Genomic DNA, 13,895 nt, shown 5'->3' with positions numbered 1-13,895 from the left:
GCTTATGTACTGTACTAGATATACTACATTGTAGTTTTGCTTTTGTAGAAAGTACACCTGCCTTGTTTATGTTTGCAAAGTTTTGAATTTTCTATCCGGATATGTTAAAACGACTGCATTGCTACTCGTCAATTTATTTCCGAAGTGTCTATGGAACAATACACTTTTTTCTTTTCTTTTTTTTTATAGTAACCTGCCTGTGTCTTTGCTCTTTCCCTCTTCTCACAAAAGTGGTGGCCAATTTTTTAAGCATCTCTGATATGATATACTTGAATTTCATTGTAGCAAAACAACTGCCAATCTGAGCATGTTCATAAAATGCCATAGTGTTGGCCAAAGTTTACCAAAGTTTATTTTTTAAAAATTGGGTATACTGGGATATGGCAGGGGCTTATATTGCAGATGGGATTAGGGTGTGTGGTGTTTTGGATATACAGTATTTTTACAAATGAGATTTTTTTGTCATATAAGGTAATATATATATATATATATATATATATATTTTTTTTTTTTTTATATAACATAACCTGTTGATACTGACATAAAGGTCCTTATCTAGGTACTTTGTCTTATGACAATGCTCTGGCTCATTCTCCCACAATCTCCTGCCTGTAAATCACCCTGTAAGATGCTCTCCCAAAGGAAGGCAACTATAAACTTCTGCACACGCCATGGGATATTCCACTGTTGTGGAGAAAAAAAAAAAAGGAAATGTGCCCTGTGAAAAAAAACACCCACAGCCTGTTATAACTAGTGCATGTAAACAGGGACAGGCTGTAAGGGGGCTGCAGGAAATTAACACCAGTAAGATGTACAGACAAAAAAAGGCAAAACCTTTCCCTTCTCCACCCTGCAATTTTTTCAGATACACAGCATTTTGCTACCTATATGACATACAGAATGGCTAAACGTCTGCTTTAACAAACCTGCCAGCGCCTACAAGTCCTACACCAATGTTTTCCTATACAGTCTGTCAGCAGAACTATGCTTTCCCTATCACAGAAAACGCACATTGGCAATATGGTTGCTGTGCCCTCACCCTTTTGTAGTGAGGGAGCGGGCTTATCCAAAAGGCCCCTATTGTCCCTTCTAAGCCAGCTGGCAGGCCAAGCTGTGCATTATAGGTAAAAAGAATTTGGTCTGTGAATACTTGTAAAAATCGCCGGGAACGCAAACCTCAAACACGCAGAGATTTGCCTCAATCTCATGGTAGTGTGGAACCTGACCACATCCAAAAACAAAGCTTGATAATAAGCCAACAATAATGAGCATAAATGACTGTCACATGATCATTAGACTGGATACTCCTCCAGGGCATCAGTTTATAATGATAAGTGTAAATAAGTATGGAGGAATGTAGATGGCAATAAATAAATTAGGCTGGCAGGCTAAATGTACCAATTTGATCAATCGATCAACTTGCGTACGCTCAGCCTGCTGTATTTTACATGCAATTATCGTTAGAGGCTGGTATAGCCACTAGCAATAATCGCTGGGTTCTCCCCGGGTGGACAACTTCCCCCGCTGGGAGGGATTCCCCTGGCAACACTGTAGTTGCAGGAAAGAAATGTGCTTATTGTATGGCCTGCATTACATAAAAATTGTAAGTTTTTCCTACAGGTTTGTGTTTACATTCAATTATTATGCCTAAATCATACAGGCAAATGCAGTATATGTTTAAAACCAGTTTGAGATGGTTCTGGGAACATTCAGAATTCAATGTTGCATTTGATCTTCAGTTGAGAAGCTTCAAAAACTTTTATGAGGAGACAAACAGTTCTGAAGTGAACTGGCAAGTCCTCCTATGTGTAGTTAAAGGTCTATAACCAATTACTAAAATCCTCATTAAATCTTGAACATGTTAATGTAATTTCAAAAGTAATTTTTCAATATTTGCAACTCTGCAGCTTTCGTTAAAGTAATACCATGTAATCCTGCCATGAAGGTCCCTTTTTTTTCTAAGGCTCTTCCAATTATAGAGAGCCAACGTTCCCTCCCAGTTATTCTGCAATGTTATTACCCTAGGCTTCCTATGGAGACTATAAGTGGCTGCTTTCACACATTACCCAGGGATGGTCAATTGTTTTCACCATCAGGAAACTCAACCTGAGAAATGTCATGCAGCCATCGTTGGAGTCAGAGACGTAGATAAGGGGGGGGGGGGGGGGTTTGGGGTGTCAGAACCCCCCCAGAGTAGAGTTGCCGACTTTCCTATAGGGAGATACTGTATAAAAAAAACAAGCAAACAAAAAAAAAAAACAGTCTTGCTTCCGCCCATAATTGTCAGTGGATGGGAACAAGCTCCAATAAGGACCATTTCCCAATCTTCCTGCATGTGCAGTTCTGCTATAAGCCGATTTGTGATCGGCTGAGCACGGAGCACTCACTGTCTGTGTCAGGCTGCTGCTGCTTCCACTTCCCCTCCTCTTCTCCCTCCCCCTCTTCAGCAAACATCTCTCCTCCATGCTGTAGTAAATTCTGACTGCAACTGTGTGGGGCTCGTCTTGGATGACAAGGAGAAGAACACAAATGAGCCTCACAGCAACAGGTTGTTTAAAATGTCAAAACGAGGGTTAAGTCAGGGAAGAAGTTTACAAGCATACCTTTATGGGAGAGGACAGAGAAAGAGAACTTTGTGGGAGGGCATGAGAACAACATACCAGCTGATCTCCGTTCTGACAGGGGGAAGGGATGGATTTTGTGTTTCTGCGAAGCAGGGAATAAAATCCATTTCTTCCCCTAGTAAAAACACCTCACAGACACAGTATACATAACCCCTTCCAAGTCAGTGTCATTAGTACAGTCATAGTACATATATATAGCAATGATCACTATATTAGTGTCACTGGTTCCCACAAAGTGTTAGTGTGAGCTTGTCCGCCGTAACATCACAGTCCCGCTATAAGTCACTGATCGCTGCCATTACTAGTATAAAATAAATTTTTAAAAATTCCATAAATATATAGCAAAGTTTGTAGACACTATAACGTTTGCATAAACCAATCAATATATGCTTATTGGGATTTTATTTTACCAAAAAACATGAAGCAGAATACATATTGCCCTAAATTTATTTAAAAATTAGTTTTTTTCAAAAAATTTAATGGATATGTTTTATAGCAGAAAGTAAAAAATATTGTATTTTTTTCAAAAATGTTGGTTTTTTTTGTTTATAGCGCAAAAAATAAAAAAACGCACTGGTGATCAAATACCATCAAAAGAAATCTCTATTTGTGGGGAAAAACATGACATTGATTTTATTGAGTACAGCGTCGAATTACCACAAAAAAATGGCCTGCCATGAAGGGAGGTCAAGTTGTTAAAGGGGAACAGTTGGGGGCGTTTAACCCCTTCCCGCCGACCGTACGCACATATGCGTACTCGGCTTTCCGGGGTAATACCGGGATGATGCCCGCAGCTGCAGGCATCATCCCGGTACCGTTGTTTCCAGCGGGCGATCGGCTACCCGTGTATAACAACCGATGCGGCTAAAAGCCGCTCGGCTGTTATACCGGAGGAGTGGGAGGGGACATCCCCCCCCCTCCTGCCGCCTCCCGCCGCTGTTACCGGGCCTCCCGTGCGATCGGGAGGCCCGGTGTCCAATCGGGAATCTTCGGCGGCTGGGGGCGGGCTGGAACGAAGCTGTGAGCGGCTTCGTTCCAGCCTTCTTGTTGTAAACGCGGAAGCGACGTCATGACGTCACTTCCCGTTTACTCGGCTGCCAATGGCGCCGAATTTAAAAAAGTACACAGTATTCAGAATCGCCGTTTTCTGCGATCTGAATACTTTGAAGTGTAAGTCTTTTAGACCCCCCATCCCTCCATAAAGAGTACCTGTCACCACCTATTACTGTCACAAGGGATGTTTACATTGCTTGTGACAGCAATAAAAGTAAAAAAAAAAAAAAAAAAATTTTTAAACACAATTTATAAAAGTACAAAAATAAATAAAATAAATGAAAAAAAAAAAAAAAAATTTTTAAAGTGCCCCTGTCCCCGCGAGCTCGCGCAGCGAAGAAGACGCATACGGAATATGTAAACGGTGTTCAAACCACACATGTGAGGTATCGCCGTGATCGTCAGAGCGAGAGCAATAATTCTAGCCCTAGACCTCCTCTGTAGCTCAAACCTGGTAACCGTAAAAAATGTTTAAACCGTCGCCTATGGAAATTCATAGGTACCGTAGTTCGTCGCCATTCCACAAGTGCGTGCAATTATAAAGGGTGACATGTTTGGTATCTATTTACTCGGCGTAACATCATCTTTCACATTATACAAAAAAATTGGGGTAACTTTACTGTTTGGATTTTTTAAAATTCATGAAAGTGTCACTTTTCCAAAAATTTGCGTTTAAAACATCGCTGCACAAATACCGTGTGATAAAAAATATTGCAACAATCGCCATTTTATTCTCTAGATTCTCTTCTAAAAAAATATATATAATGTTTGGGGGTTCTAAGTAATTTTCTAGCAAAAAATACGGATTTTAACTTGTAAACACCACATTTCAAAAATAGGCTTAGTCATGAAAGGGTTAAAATGCAGCTCAGCCGTAAATGAAACCCCCCCCAGACAAAAAAATGATCTACAGCCCTGGCTGGAGTGTGTGCAAACAGAATGCGTCTCCAAAGAGTCTGCAGGAAATAAGCAGTAAAAAGATGCAACAAAAGCTAAAAAATAAAAGAAAAAGGTAAAAACAAGTATTTTACCAACTGTTTATGATACTCAGCACTTAGCAAACTAAATGTCATCCGGTTACAGCAGTTACAGTCATATTTACATTTGATATAAGTCTTTAAAACATCTTCTTCATAGCAATAGGAGTCTGTAATTCTATGGCAACAATTTGAAAGCAAAACACTGTCCAACGCTCCTGACTTTTCCCATGTGAAAGAAAATTAGTATTAGCATATGAATAAAATTTATGTAAGTTTGACTTTGTACGCTTTCAATACCAAATAGAAAATGATGCATGCAGAATTGTGACTGTCCATAGAACAAATATTCTTGCACACATACTTTATGAGTACAAGAAAACAAGGTAATGAGGGTTAAAAGGTAATGCATGTAATGCAATATAAAATGCACAATGTTGGGACCCATTTATAAAGGACAAAAGTACATTTTTCTTGCTTTTTGGTCTGTTTTCAGGTATCAACCTTAAAAGGTCAGGTTTTGTAAATGCTTACCTTAATATCTGCTTACATTTGTACACGTTGTACTGCTAATTACCTGAAGAGCTAAGTGTAACAAAAAGCAAGCATTGTTGTAATCTTTATAAACAGACCCCATAGTGAGAAATGACAAAATGCAGTAAGTAATGTAATGTGATAGCCAATGCAACGTTATGGGTTAGAGAGATTCTTTCACAAAGCAAAACACCTATGTGATTGGACTCTGGCTGATGTGTCCCTTTCCTAATACAACAGGCCAATTTCAGGGCAAAGATTCGGTGTACGTAACCAGCTACACTGCCCATTGAGTATCAGATGTTGCTTTCAGCAGAACATATTTATACTGTTATTTTGCTTCATGAGTTATGACCAAAGGAATAAAAAGCAAGCAGACAAGCATTATCCAAGCAAGCCGTTTATTTTATGTTCTTCATTTATAATGAAAAATATGTCTTTTATTTACAAACCCAATGTCTTTAACTATAGCTGTTATAAAAATGTACAGTGTACAATACTGCCAACATCAGCATTGACTCTTAATCCTTATAAACAGCAAAATTAAAGCAAACTAGAATGGAAATAAACTGGAACTAACTGTAGTATTGCATCAAGCATCTCAACACTGCAATGGTGGTTATTATTGAAAAGATGTGGCCACCAACATTATGCTTGTGGGTACACCAACCTTTTCAGTTGCAGTGTGCAAAGTGTAGTTACACACATCTTCAGATACAAATTAATCTTGCATAGTTCTGACTTCAGTAAAACACAATTATCAGAATTGATAAGCATTACTGAATTTTAGATCTCATCAAAACACTTTACCCTGCTTTCATGTTTAACCCTGAAAAAATGTATGTTCATTAGGTTTTTCTAGGTGCACCTCTTTCTTTGGTTGATGTCAGACAGGTGGTCTACACAGGACTGTTATGAAGAATGGATATGTGTCTTCTTGCTACTGGGCTGCATCAGCTCAGCATAAAAGCATCATGGTCATCCCAAGTAAGAGTAAAGAAGGAAAATCAATTTCAGCATTTTTAAAAGATGATCCTTTTTCCCCCCTTACAATTGATTCATGGGGGAAAGCTATTTCTCTCATCTAATGTATTGGAGTGAAAAACATCTAAAGACAGGTAAAATGAGTCCAGAAGTCAAAAATCTAAAGTTTACCTATTCTATTACTCCTATTCATTACTGTTATTCAGTAAAAAAAAATATATAAAGAATAAATGTTTCAGGACATAAAATATAGTTTATATGAATACCTCCACTTAAAAAAAAAGTTTTCCAAGGCTTGCATAAGACACTTTTGATAATAAAAGAGTCCAGTAAACATTACCACACTTGCTTTATAAAAGACAGAAGGACTATTTGCCTTCCCATGTGTACGGAACATTTGTATTTACAGCTGCCGTTTTTTGGCTTCAGACATTTTTTTCTACAGTCAATAAACTCTCCAGCATGTTATCCTATGTGTCCATGCACACATAGGCTGTTATCAACTGTTTTTTGGCTGTAAAAAAAACACCAAAACTAGTGGGTTCCGAGAGGCGTTTTTCAGCTGTAAAAACGCTCTAGCGTCAAAAAACAGCTAAAAGTGCAGATAAACGCTTAAAAACGCGACCAGTGTTTTTTTAATGTTTTTGATCCACTGAAAAAAAAAAAATGCTAAAATAGGCTAAAGCTGAAAAATGCTAAAAAATGCTATTGCAAAAACGTTTAAAAACGTTGAAAAACTCACTGCAAAGCTACTGGTGTTTTATAACGTTAATATAACATCCAGTGTGCATGAGGCCTGAACGTTTGCTCAGGCAATTGTTGAAGGACAGTAGATATCCCCTCCAAATAGGGACACACACAGGCTAACATGGAAACACTGCATGATCTAGGGGTCCCCGATTCAATAGTATGAAAACCTAAATCTCTAGCCATCATTAAAACACCTATTAAAAAACCCTATTAATAATATAAAAAAACACCTATTAAAAAAACTATCCTATTTTAACCTCTTCTTCAGTATCCTCTAACTTAGGCATGGCAAACTAGTGTTTTGGGTCTCACATGGCTCTCTTGCTCCATTTCTGTGGTCCATATCAAGTTTTAGAATTTAAAGTTAAGGAAACCCCAACTGTTCTTCAGTTGAGCTTATGCTTACATACATCACTATGCAGCCTAATACTTGAAGAGGAACTGCAGTTTGCTCACATAATCTATGAACTGAACTGGGGGTGTTGTTAATGACACCCACAGCAGTTCACACAAGGCAGTGTGAACTGCCTGGAGAAGAGCGATGCGGGAACCGGCGCTGTAATTGCGCTGGTTCCCGCATTGCACAAATTGAACCCAGGGTTAAACTGAATTACCAAAGTAAGCATGTTTACAGAACTCTTAACAAATCACTTAGACTTCTTTCACACTGGGGCATTTTCCAGGCCCTTTTGGGCTAAAAATAGCACCTGTTAAGCACCTAAAAAAGCCTCCCCTGCAGCCCCAGTGTGAGAGCCCAAGTGCTTTCACACTGGGGCAGTTAGAAAAAGTCATGCAAGCAGCATCTTTGGGGCAGTCCGACGCCCCTGCCCATTGGAACGCATGGGCAGCACTGTCGAAGCGCCTGAAAAGCAATTCAGCAGCGAAGCTTTTCGGGTGCTTTTAACCCTTTCTTCGGTCGCTAGCGGGGGGTTAAATGCGGCCGAATAGCGCCGCTAAAATTACAGTAAAACTAGCGGCGCTTTATTGCTAATGCAGAGTGGCCCCAGTGTGAAAGGGCTCTTATAGAATTAGTAGGTAGGGTACAGCAAATAGTAAAAACAAAAAGAGCAGTAACTCTAAGGCCCCTTTCACACGAGGCGGACTCCGTTTCTATGGAGCCTGCCTCAGTCCGCTGTCTCAGCGGGAGATCAGTCCGTTGATCTCCGCTGAGCCGGCGGATGACAGGTCCCTCTCTGCTCGCTGCCGCCTATGGAGGGATCGGATGAAAACGGACAGCATGTCCGTTTTCATCCAATCTCACCCGATCCAATAGCGACGGACCTGGACGTAGAGCCATCCGTCTGCTTTTAGCGGATCGGACGGGTCGGATGTCAGCGGACATGTCTCCGCTGACATCCGACGCTCCATAGACTAACATGGAGCGCCCGTTCAGGTCCGCCGTCAAAACTGACAGGCGGACCTGAACAGTCCGATCGTGTGAAAGGGGCCTTAGCAAGCACAAAACAAACTGGCATTACTATAGTTAACTGAAGTTTAGTCATGTAATTGCTCTTCTGCATAGATTTAAAAAGTAAGCCTGTGGGGTTGGTTTACTAAAACTGGAGAGTGCAAAATCTGGGGAAGCTGTGCATGGTAACCAATCAGCTTCTAACCCCAGCTTGTTCAATTAAGATTTGACAAAAAAAAAAAAACTGGAAGCCGATTCTATGCAGAGCTACACAAGATTTTGCACTTTTCAGTTTTAGTAAATCAACCCCTATATTTCTATCTCCATAGATCTTATTTCACATGTTTTTACTATTCCATTTTAAACCTAGCAACCATATTGTTTGTACAGGGCACAGAAAAAACTATATTATACTAATTTTACTATAGGCCCAGTCTCCTGAAAGTCAGGCCAAATAGAATGGTTAGACATAGTCATACCTTTTCTATAGCTGACTACGAATCTTCTTTTAATAACCATCTATAGGTGTGATAATTATGGAGATTCTCTTAACCAATATGCAACCAGAGCTATACATTTACTTACATTTTTTGCAATTGGTAGGTAGTTTTTTGCAAGTATTGGGACACCCGCCTTTACACACACCTTGTGGACAGCCTTCCCAGAAGAGTTGAAGCTGTTATAGCTGCAAAGGGTGGGCCAACTCAATATTGAACCCTACAGACTAAGACTGGGATGCCATTAAAGTTCATGTGTGTGTGTAAAGGGAGGAGTCGCAATACTTTTGACAATATAGTGTAGATGTTGATTTAAAGTGGTTACAGCACAAGTAATAAACAGACAAATGGCCATAACTATGAACAGAGCAAGACAACTGACTCAACAGGTTACAGCAAAGACTTGCAGGTGTTAATGGAGTCTGTCCTCTTGATTTATACAGAGTGAGCGATGAAATGAAAATGGCGGAAACAGGCAAAGAATGTCAAGCATTTTGTGGGTTACAGAAGTAATGCGAAAGCCAAGCATGGTTGTCTTTGTTAACGGAAGCATGGAAGTCCAAGATACAAAACCACATACTGGCCAGTTGAATAAAACAGTGAGCTTTCTTGGTAAGCCATATACATCTGTACAAATAATTTAATGTTAGTAAATGTTTCTTTAAAACATATTGTGCATGAAGTGTTCAGCATGCTAACCGGTGTAAAGGCATTTACATTACAATTCACCAGGCGTTTAATTCTTGTCATTACCATGTTCAAAATTCTCGTTGCTTTCATAGCAGCCAGAGTCTCGAGGGGAGCCTGCAATCTCTCCTTCTGTTAGCAATTTCTCTTGAGACCCAGAGTGATCACTGTTGCCTATGACATTCAAAAATAAACATGGATATTGTTAATAGCTCTGTTATAATGAGAAGTCCCATAAAGCACTACCATCAAGATAAAGAACCTTGTGTGCAGCAGCCCCCAGCAACCCTAATACTTACCTGAGCCCCATCTTGATCCAACAATGTCTCGGCTGTCCGGGACTCTCTCTCCTCATTGGCTGAGACAGCAGCAGGTGCCATTGGCTCCCACTGCTGCCAAAGTCAGTGAGCCAATGAAGAGAGAGAGAGGAGGCAGGCCAAGACGTGGCTCCCTGTCTGAGTGGACACACAGAGCAGCGACTCAGCTTGGGTGAACCCATAGAAAGCTGCTTGATGTGGGGGCAGGAGGGAGGAGCGTAGGCGAAGGACCCATAAAGAGGAGGATCTTGGCTGCTCTGTGCAAAACCACTGCACAGAGCAGGTAAGTATAACATGTTTTATTTTTAAACAAAAAAAAAACAAGACTTTAATATCACTTTAATTCCTTATATTGGTATCAAGTTTCAAGCATATTAAGGAATTAAAAAAAAATATTATCCATTGTATGTTGGAGTTCAGGTTTCCATTTCTTTCTTCAAAATATAGTAGTGATTTAACTTGAAAAAAATTTGTATGTTATTTCTTTTTTATTGGGTATGGTCTTAAAATGCAATGTGGCTTTTCACACAGGTGGATGACTCACCTATTTCTGGCTGGCAAACATTAGAAGATTTCAGATAAAAATATTGATCAAAAATGATTAGCAACGTATACCAGTGCTTCAAAAGAGTGCTATTTCTTACCAAAGAGTGTTGCCAAGAGTTTGTCTTGTCAATGCATGCTGTGGGATAATCATTCCAGTATGCTAAGCTGAATTTATTACTCTAGATGTGCTTTTTGTTTGCAGAGAATGCTTATATAAATACTTTTTTTTAATACTACTGTAAGAGTAGTTCTTAGCTTAAAGAATAGGTTACCCCAACAGTTCATATTCCTGATATGTGCCTGTTATACCATGTACTTGTGTTAAAGGTATCATGTTCTCTTTGTATTGCTACCTGTGTGTGAAATACCTGGTGATCTTGCCAGTGCCTCTGCTTTCATATTTAAAACTGACCATGCTAGGCATAAAAGCATATCCTTCAAAGAATGATCAGTTTTCTTGCTGTGCTGGGAGCATAGCATTCCTGTCCTCCAGTGATCAGACTTCGCTGACAGAAACCCCCCGGGCACAGCTCTCCACTGGGATTATCAGTATTCTGCAGTTTCTTCTCCCCTACCTCTCTAAAGCAGCCCATAGATAATGAGATTTTCTCTTTCCAACCATGGCGCCAATCAGCCGCCTGCAGCAATCACATGCAAAAAATCTGACAGGCAGGTTGTACCCAAGTTGATCAATGTACCCCTGTGGATCTTAGCAGTCATCTGAAATGCAGAATTGCTGCAGTTGTCCGACAATAATAATGTTTATGTTTAGAGGAAATCTTAATGTTTACCCAGTGGACTAAATGTCCCTAAATATAGCAGGTTATGAAATGAATTAAATGCTATTGTACTGTAGCTTATGGACTCATAAAATAACAGTATAACATAAACATACTACTAAAGTGTAGCAATTTCTAGGTGCAAATACTATTCTGGGTGGACAATATCAATTAGAAATTCTTACTGTCATATTCCTGCAACAACTCAATAGCTGTAAGGAGGACTGCTTTGTGTTCTGGATTTTGTATGTTCAGTTCATTCAAATCATCTTCTTCCAGAAGTTTGAAAGTATCTAAATCTTCATATCCATTGAAGAGAAAGGTTGGCATGTGCTCCTAGAAATCAAAGCAAGTTGTTTTTTAAAAGTTCAAAATAAAGCTCACCTATTACAAGTTAAACAAGTACGGTATCTGTCCATCTATTATTCTTATTATTATACAGGATTGATATAGCTCCGTCAGTTTGCACAGCGCTTTACAACATGAGGGCAGACAGTACAGTTACAATACAACAACTATACTGTTAGCTAATCTGTGGTATCTAACGAGCAGGGCCCTCTAATTCCTCCTGCATTGAATTGTATTGTAACTGTACTGTCTGCCCTAAGAGCCCTTGCACACTGGGGCGGTTTGCAGGCGCTATTGCGCTAATAATAGCGCCTGCAAACCGCCCCGAAAGTGCCGCTACTTTCATTCCACTGGAGCGATGCGCTGGCAGGACGGTAAAAAAAGTCCTGCTAGCAGCATCTTCGGAGCGGTGAAGGAGCGGTGTGTATACCGCTCCTGCCCATTGAAATCAATGGGACGGCGCGGCTATACCGCCGGCAAAGCGCCTCTGCAGAGGCGCTTTGCGGTGGTATTTAACCCTTTCTCGGCCGCTAGCGGGGGGTAAAACCGCCCCGCTAGCGGCCGCATACCGACGGTAAAACGCCGCTAATAATAGCGGCGTTTTACCGCCGACGCCGCCCCAGTGTGCAAGGGCTCTTATGTTGTAAAGTGCTGAACTGTTGGTGCTATAAAAACCCTGTATAGTAATAATATTAATGTACCTTCATTTACATATTTGTTAATCTGGGAAACACATTTAAGCATATTCTTCATCTTTAAAGTGACTGACTGTAAAATATAGGCATTTAGTATCTAGGACTATATTTCCAGCATCTATTTTAGCTACAGTCACTTTAAGATTTTTTTTCCCCAAACAAACCAACTTCTCATTAGCAAACTGATCTTTTATTTGAGTGTTCTGAAAGAAAATATCACAGAGAACAGTAAGAATATAGAACAGGATTTATTAATCAGTAAAATGTGAAAATTGGTCAAGATTCTTAATACCTTTCCACACCAGGGTTTAGGATTGCAGTAGGTGGACATTTTGAATGGAATTAAACCTTCTTTAGAAAGAATTTGGAGTGTGCCTTTCAGTGCTCCTTATTTGTCAGCAGCATGAATAATTGTCTGCAATGTTCTACAACAAACCAATATGCTCATGAAATCTGTACAGCCCATATGCACCAAATCATAATAAATAATCATACTGTAATACAAGCTGCTAAGCTATTCCATTAAATACACTCTGTAATATAAGCAACTGATTTCATACTCAGTGATTTTATTGCTGAGGTGAAACAGTTATTGTATAAATCTTGGTTTATACCTATAACCTCTATTAAGTTGGGAGTTCAGTTTTTATGTAGGGAGTAAAAGAAAAATCACTTTTATCCCTTAATCATTTCAACACTGCAAATGTCTGCATAAATTTTAAGACTCCGCCAACACTTAGCTAGATGGAAAGTTTGGCTAGTCGGTGGGTGTTCTATAAAGCCGAGATATTTGGTGATGTCTAAAGGGAAGCTATATTATTAGGGAAAACATTGCAGTACATCAGAAAGTATTGGGGTACGGAAGATATCATAAGCCAATGCCACAATTGTCCTGAGACACATCTGTTTACAACACAGGGACTTCCACATTTTAGAAAAACCATCATTTATCCCAATAACAATAAAAAAGCTCTTTTATGTGCACTATCACAGACTTCGTCCTCCCGCCAATGTAATCAGCTGATGGGATAGCATCTAAATTTTATTTACAGGCGAGGGGTTCAGGGGTAGGGAACTGGCATTATTACACTGACAGGCTAATTCAATATGGCAGTGCAAAGTTCAGTAACCCACAGACAATGTTCCTCAACTGGTCAGAATGCAGTAACTGGAATGGGATTGGTTGTAGGTTACTACAGTTTATAAAGTTATTTTTTTAAGACAAATGGAAACCATTTTCTAAAAGAACCAATTTCACCTCTTAAAGTACATGTGTCAAACATGGGCAAATGCGGCCCTCCAGGCCATTTAATGTGGCCCCCGCACCCAGGGCTTTTTTTCAGCTGAAAAGTGGGGGAAACTCTCATAGATTCCTGCCTGCCCAGCACTCATGGCATGGACAAGGAAGATTCAGACGGCAGGTGCAGTGTGAGATGGGGCATCATGTGGTAAGCTGCACTGTGATCCCAATGTGTGTCCGGTTGCACAGATTCCAACCAATGATCTTCCTACAAGTGAGAGATAGGGGCAGAGCTGCCTACACTGCCAGGATGTACTAGAGCTGGGCCGGGTAGGCGAGATGCGAGGAAACTTTTTTTTGGGGGGGGGGAGGTGCAAAGGTGAGGGATGGGGAGAATGGTGCATAGGTCAGAGGCGAGGAGGGGTGGAAGTGAGATGAGGACAGCCAAGAGAGCTG

The 13,895-nt window shown here is 40.1% G+C and overlaps 1 protein-coding gene across 5 annotated transcripts in view; it reads right to left on the bottom strand.

The window, feature by feature from the left end:
* SASH1 (SAM and SH3 domain containing 1) overlaps nucleotides 1–13,895 on the bottom strand; it is a 1,387,091-nt gene that overhangs the window by 39,511 nt on the left and 1,333,685 nt on the right. For all 5 annotated transcript variants that reach the window (XM_073627430.1, XM_073627429.1, XM_073627432.1 and 2 more), the window contains 2 exons: nucleotides 11,342–11,492; nucleotides 9,581–9,688 (listed from right to left, as the gene is read on the bottom strand). In XM_073627430.1, coding sequence (XP_073483531.1) covers nucleotides 9,581–9,688; nucleotides 11,342–11,492 — 259 coding nt within the window. The remainder of the gene's footprint in view (nucleotides 1–9,580; nucleotides 9,689–11,341; nucleotides 11,493–13,895) is intronic.

The sequence above is a fragment of the Aquarana catesbeiana genome, linkage group LG04 (genome assembly GCF_042186555.1).
Source record: "Aquarana catesbeiana isolate 2022-GZ linkage group LG04, ASM4218655v1, whole genome shotgun sequence".
In the NCBI taxonomy this organism is placed as follows: domain Eukaryota; kingdom Metazoa; phylum Chordata; class Amphibia; order Anura; family Ranidae; genus Aquarana; species Aquarana catesbeiana.
The sequence above is the reverse complement of the archived record's forward strand: the minus strand, read 5'-3'. Positions and strand labels throughout refer to the sequence as shown.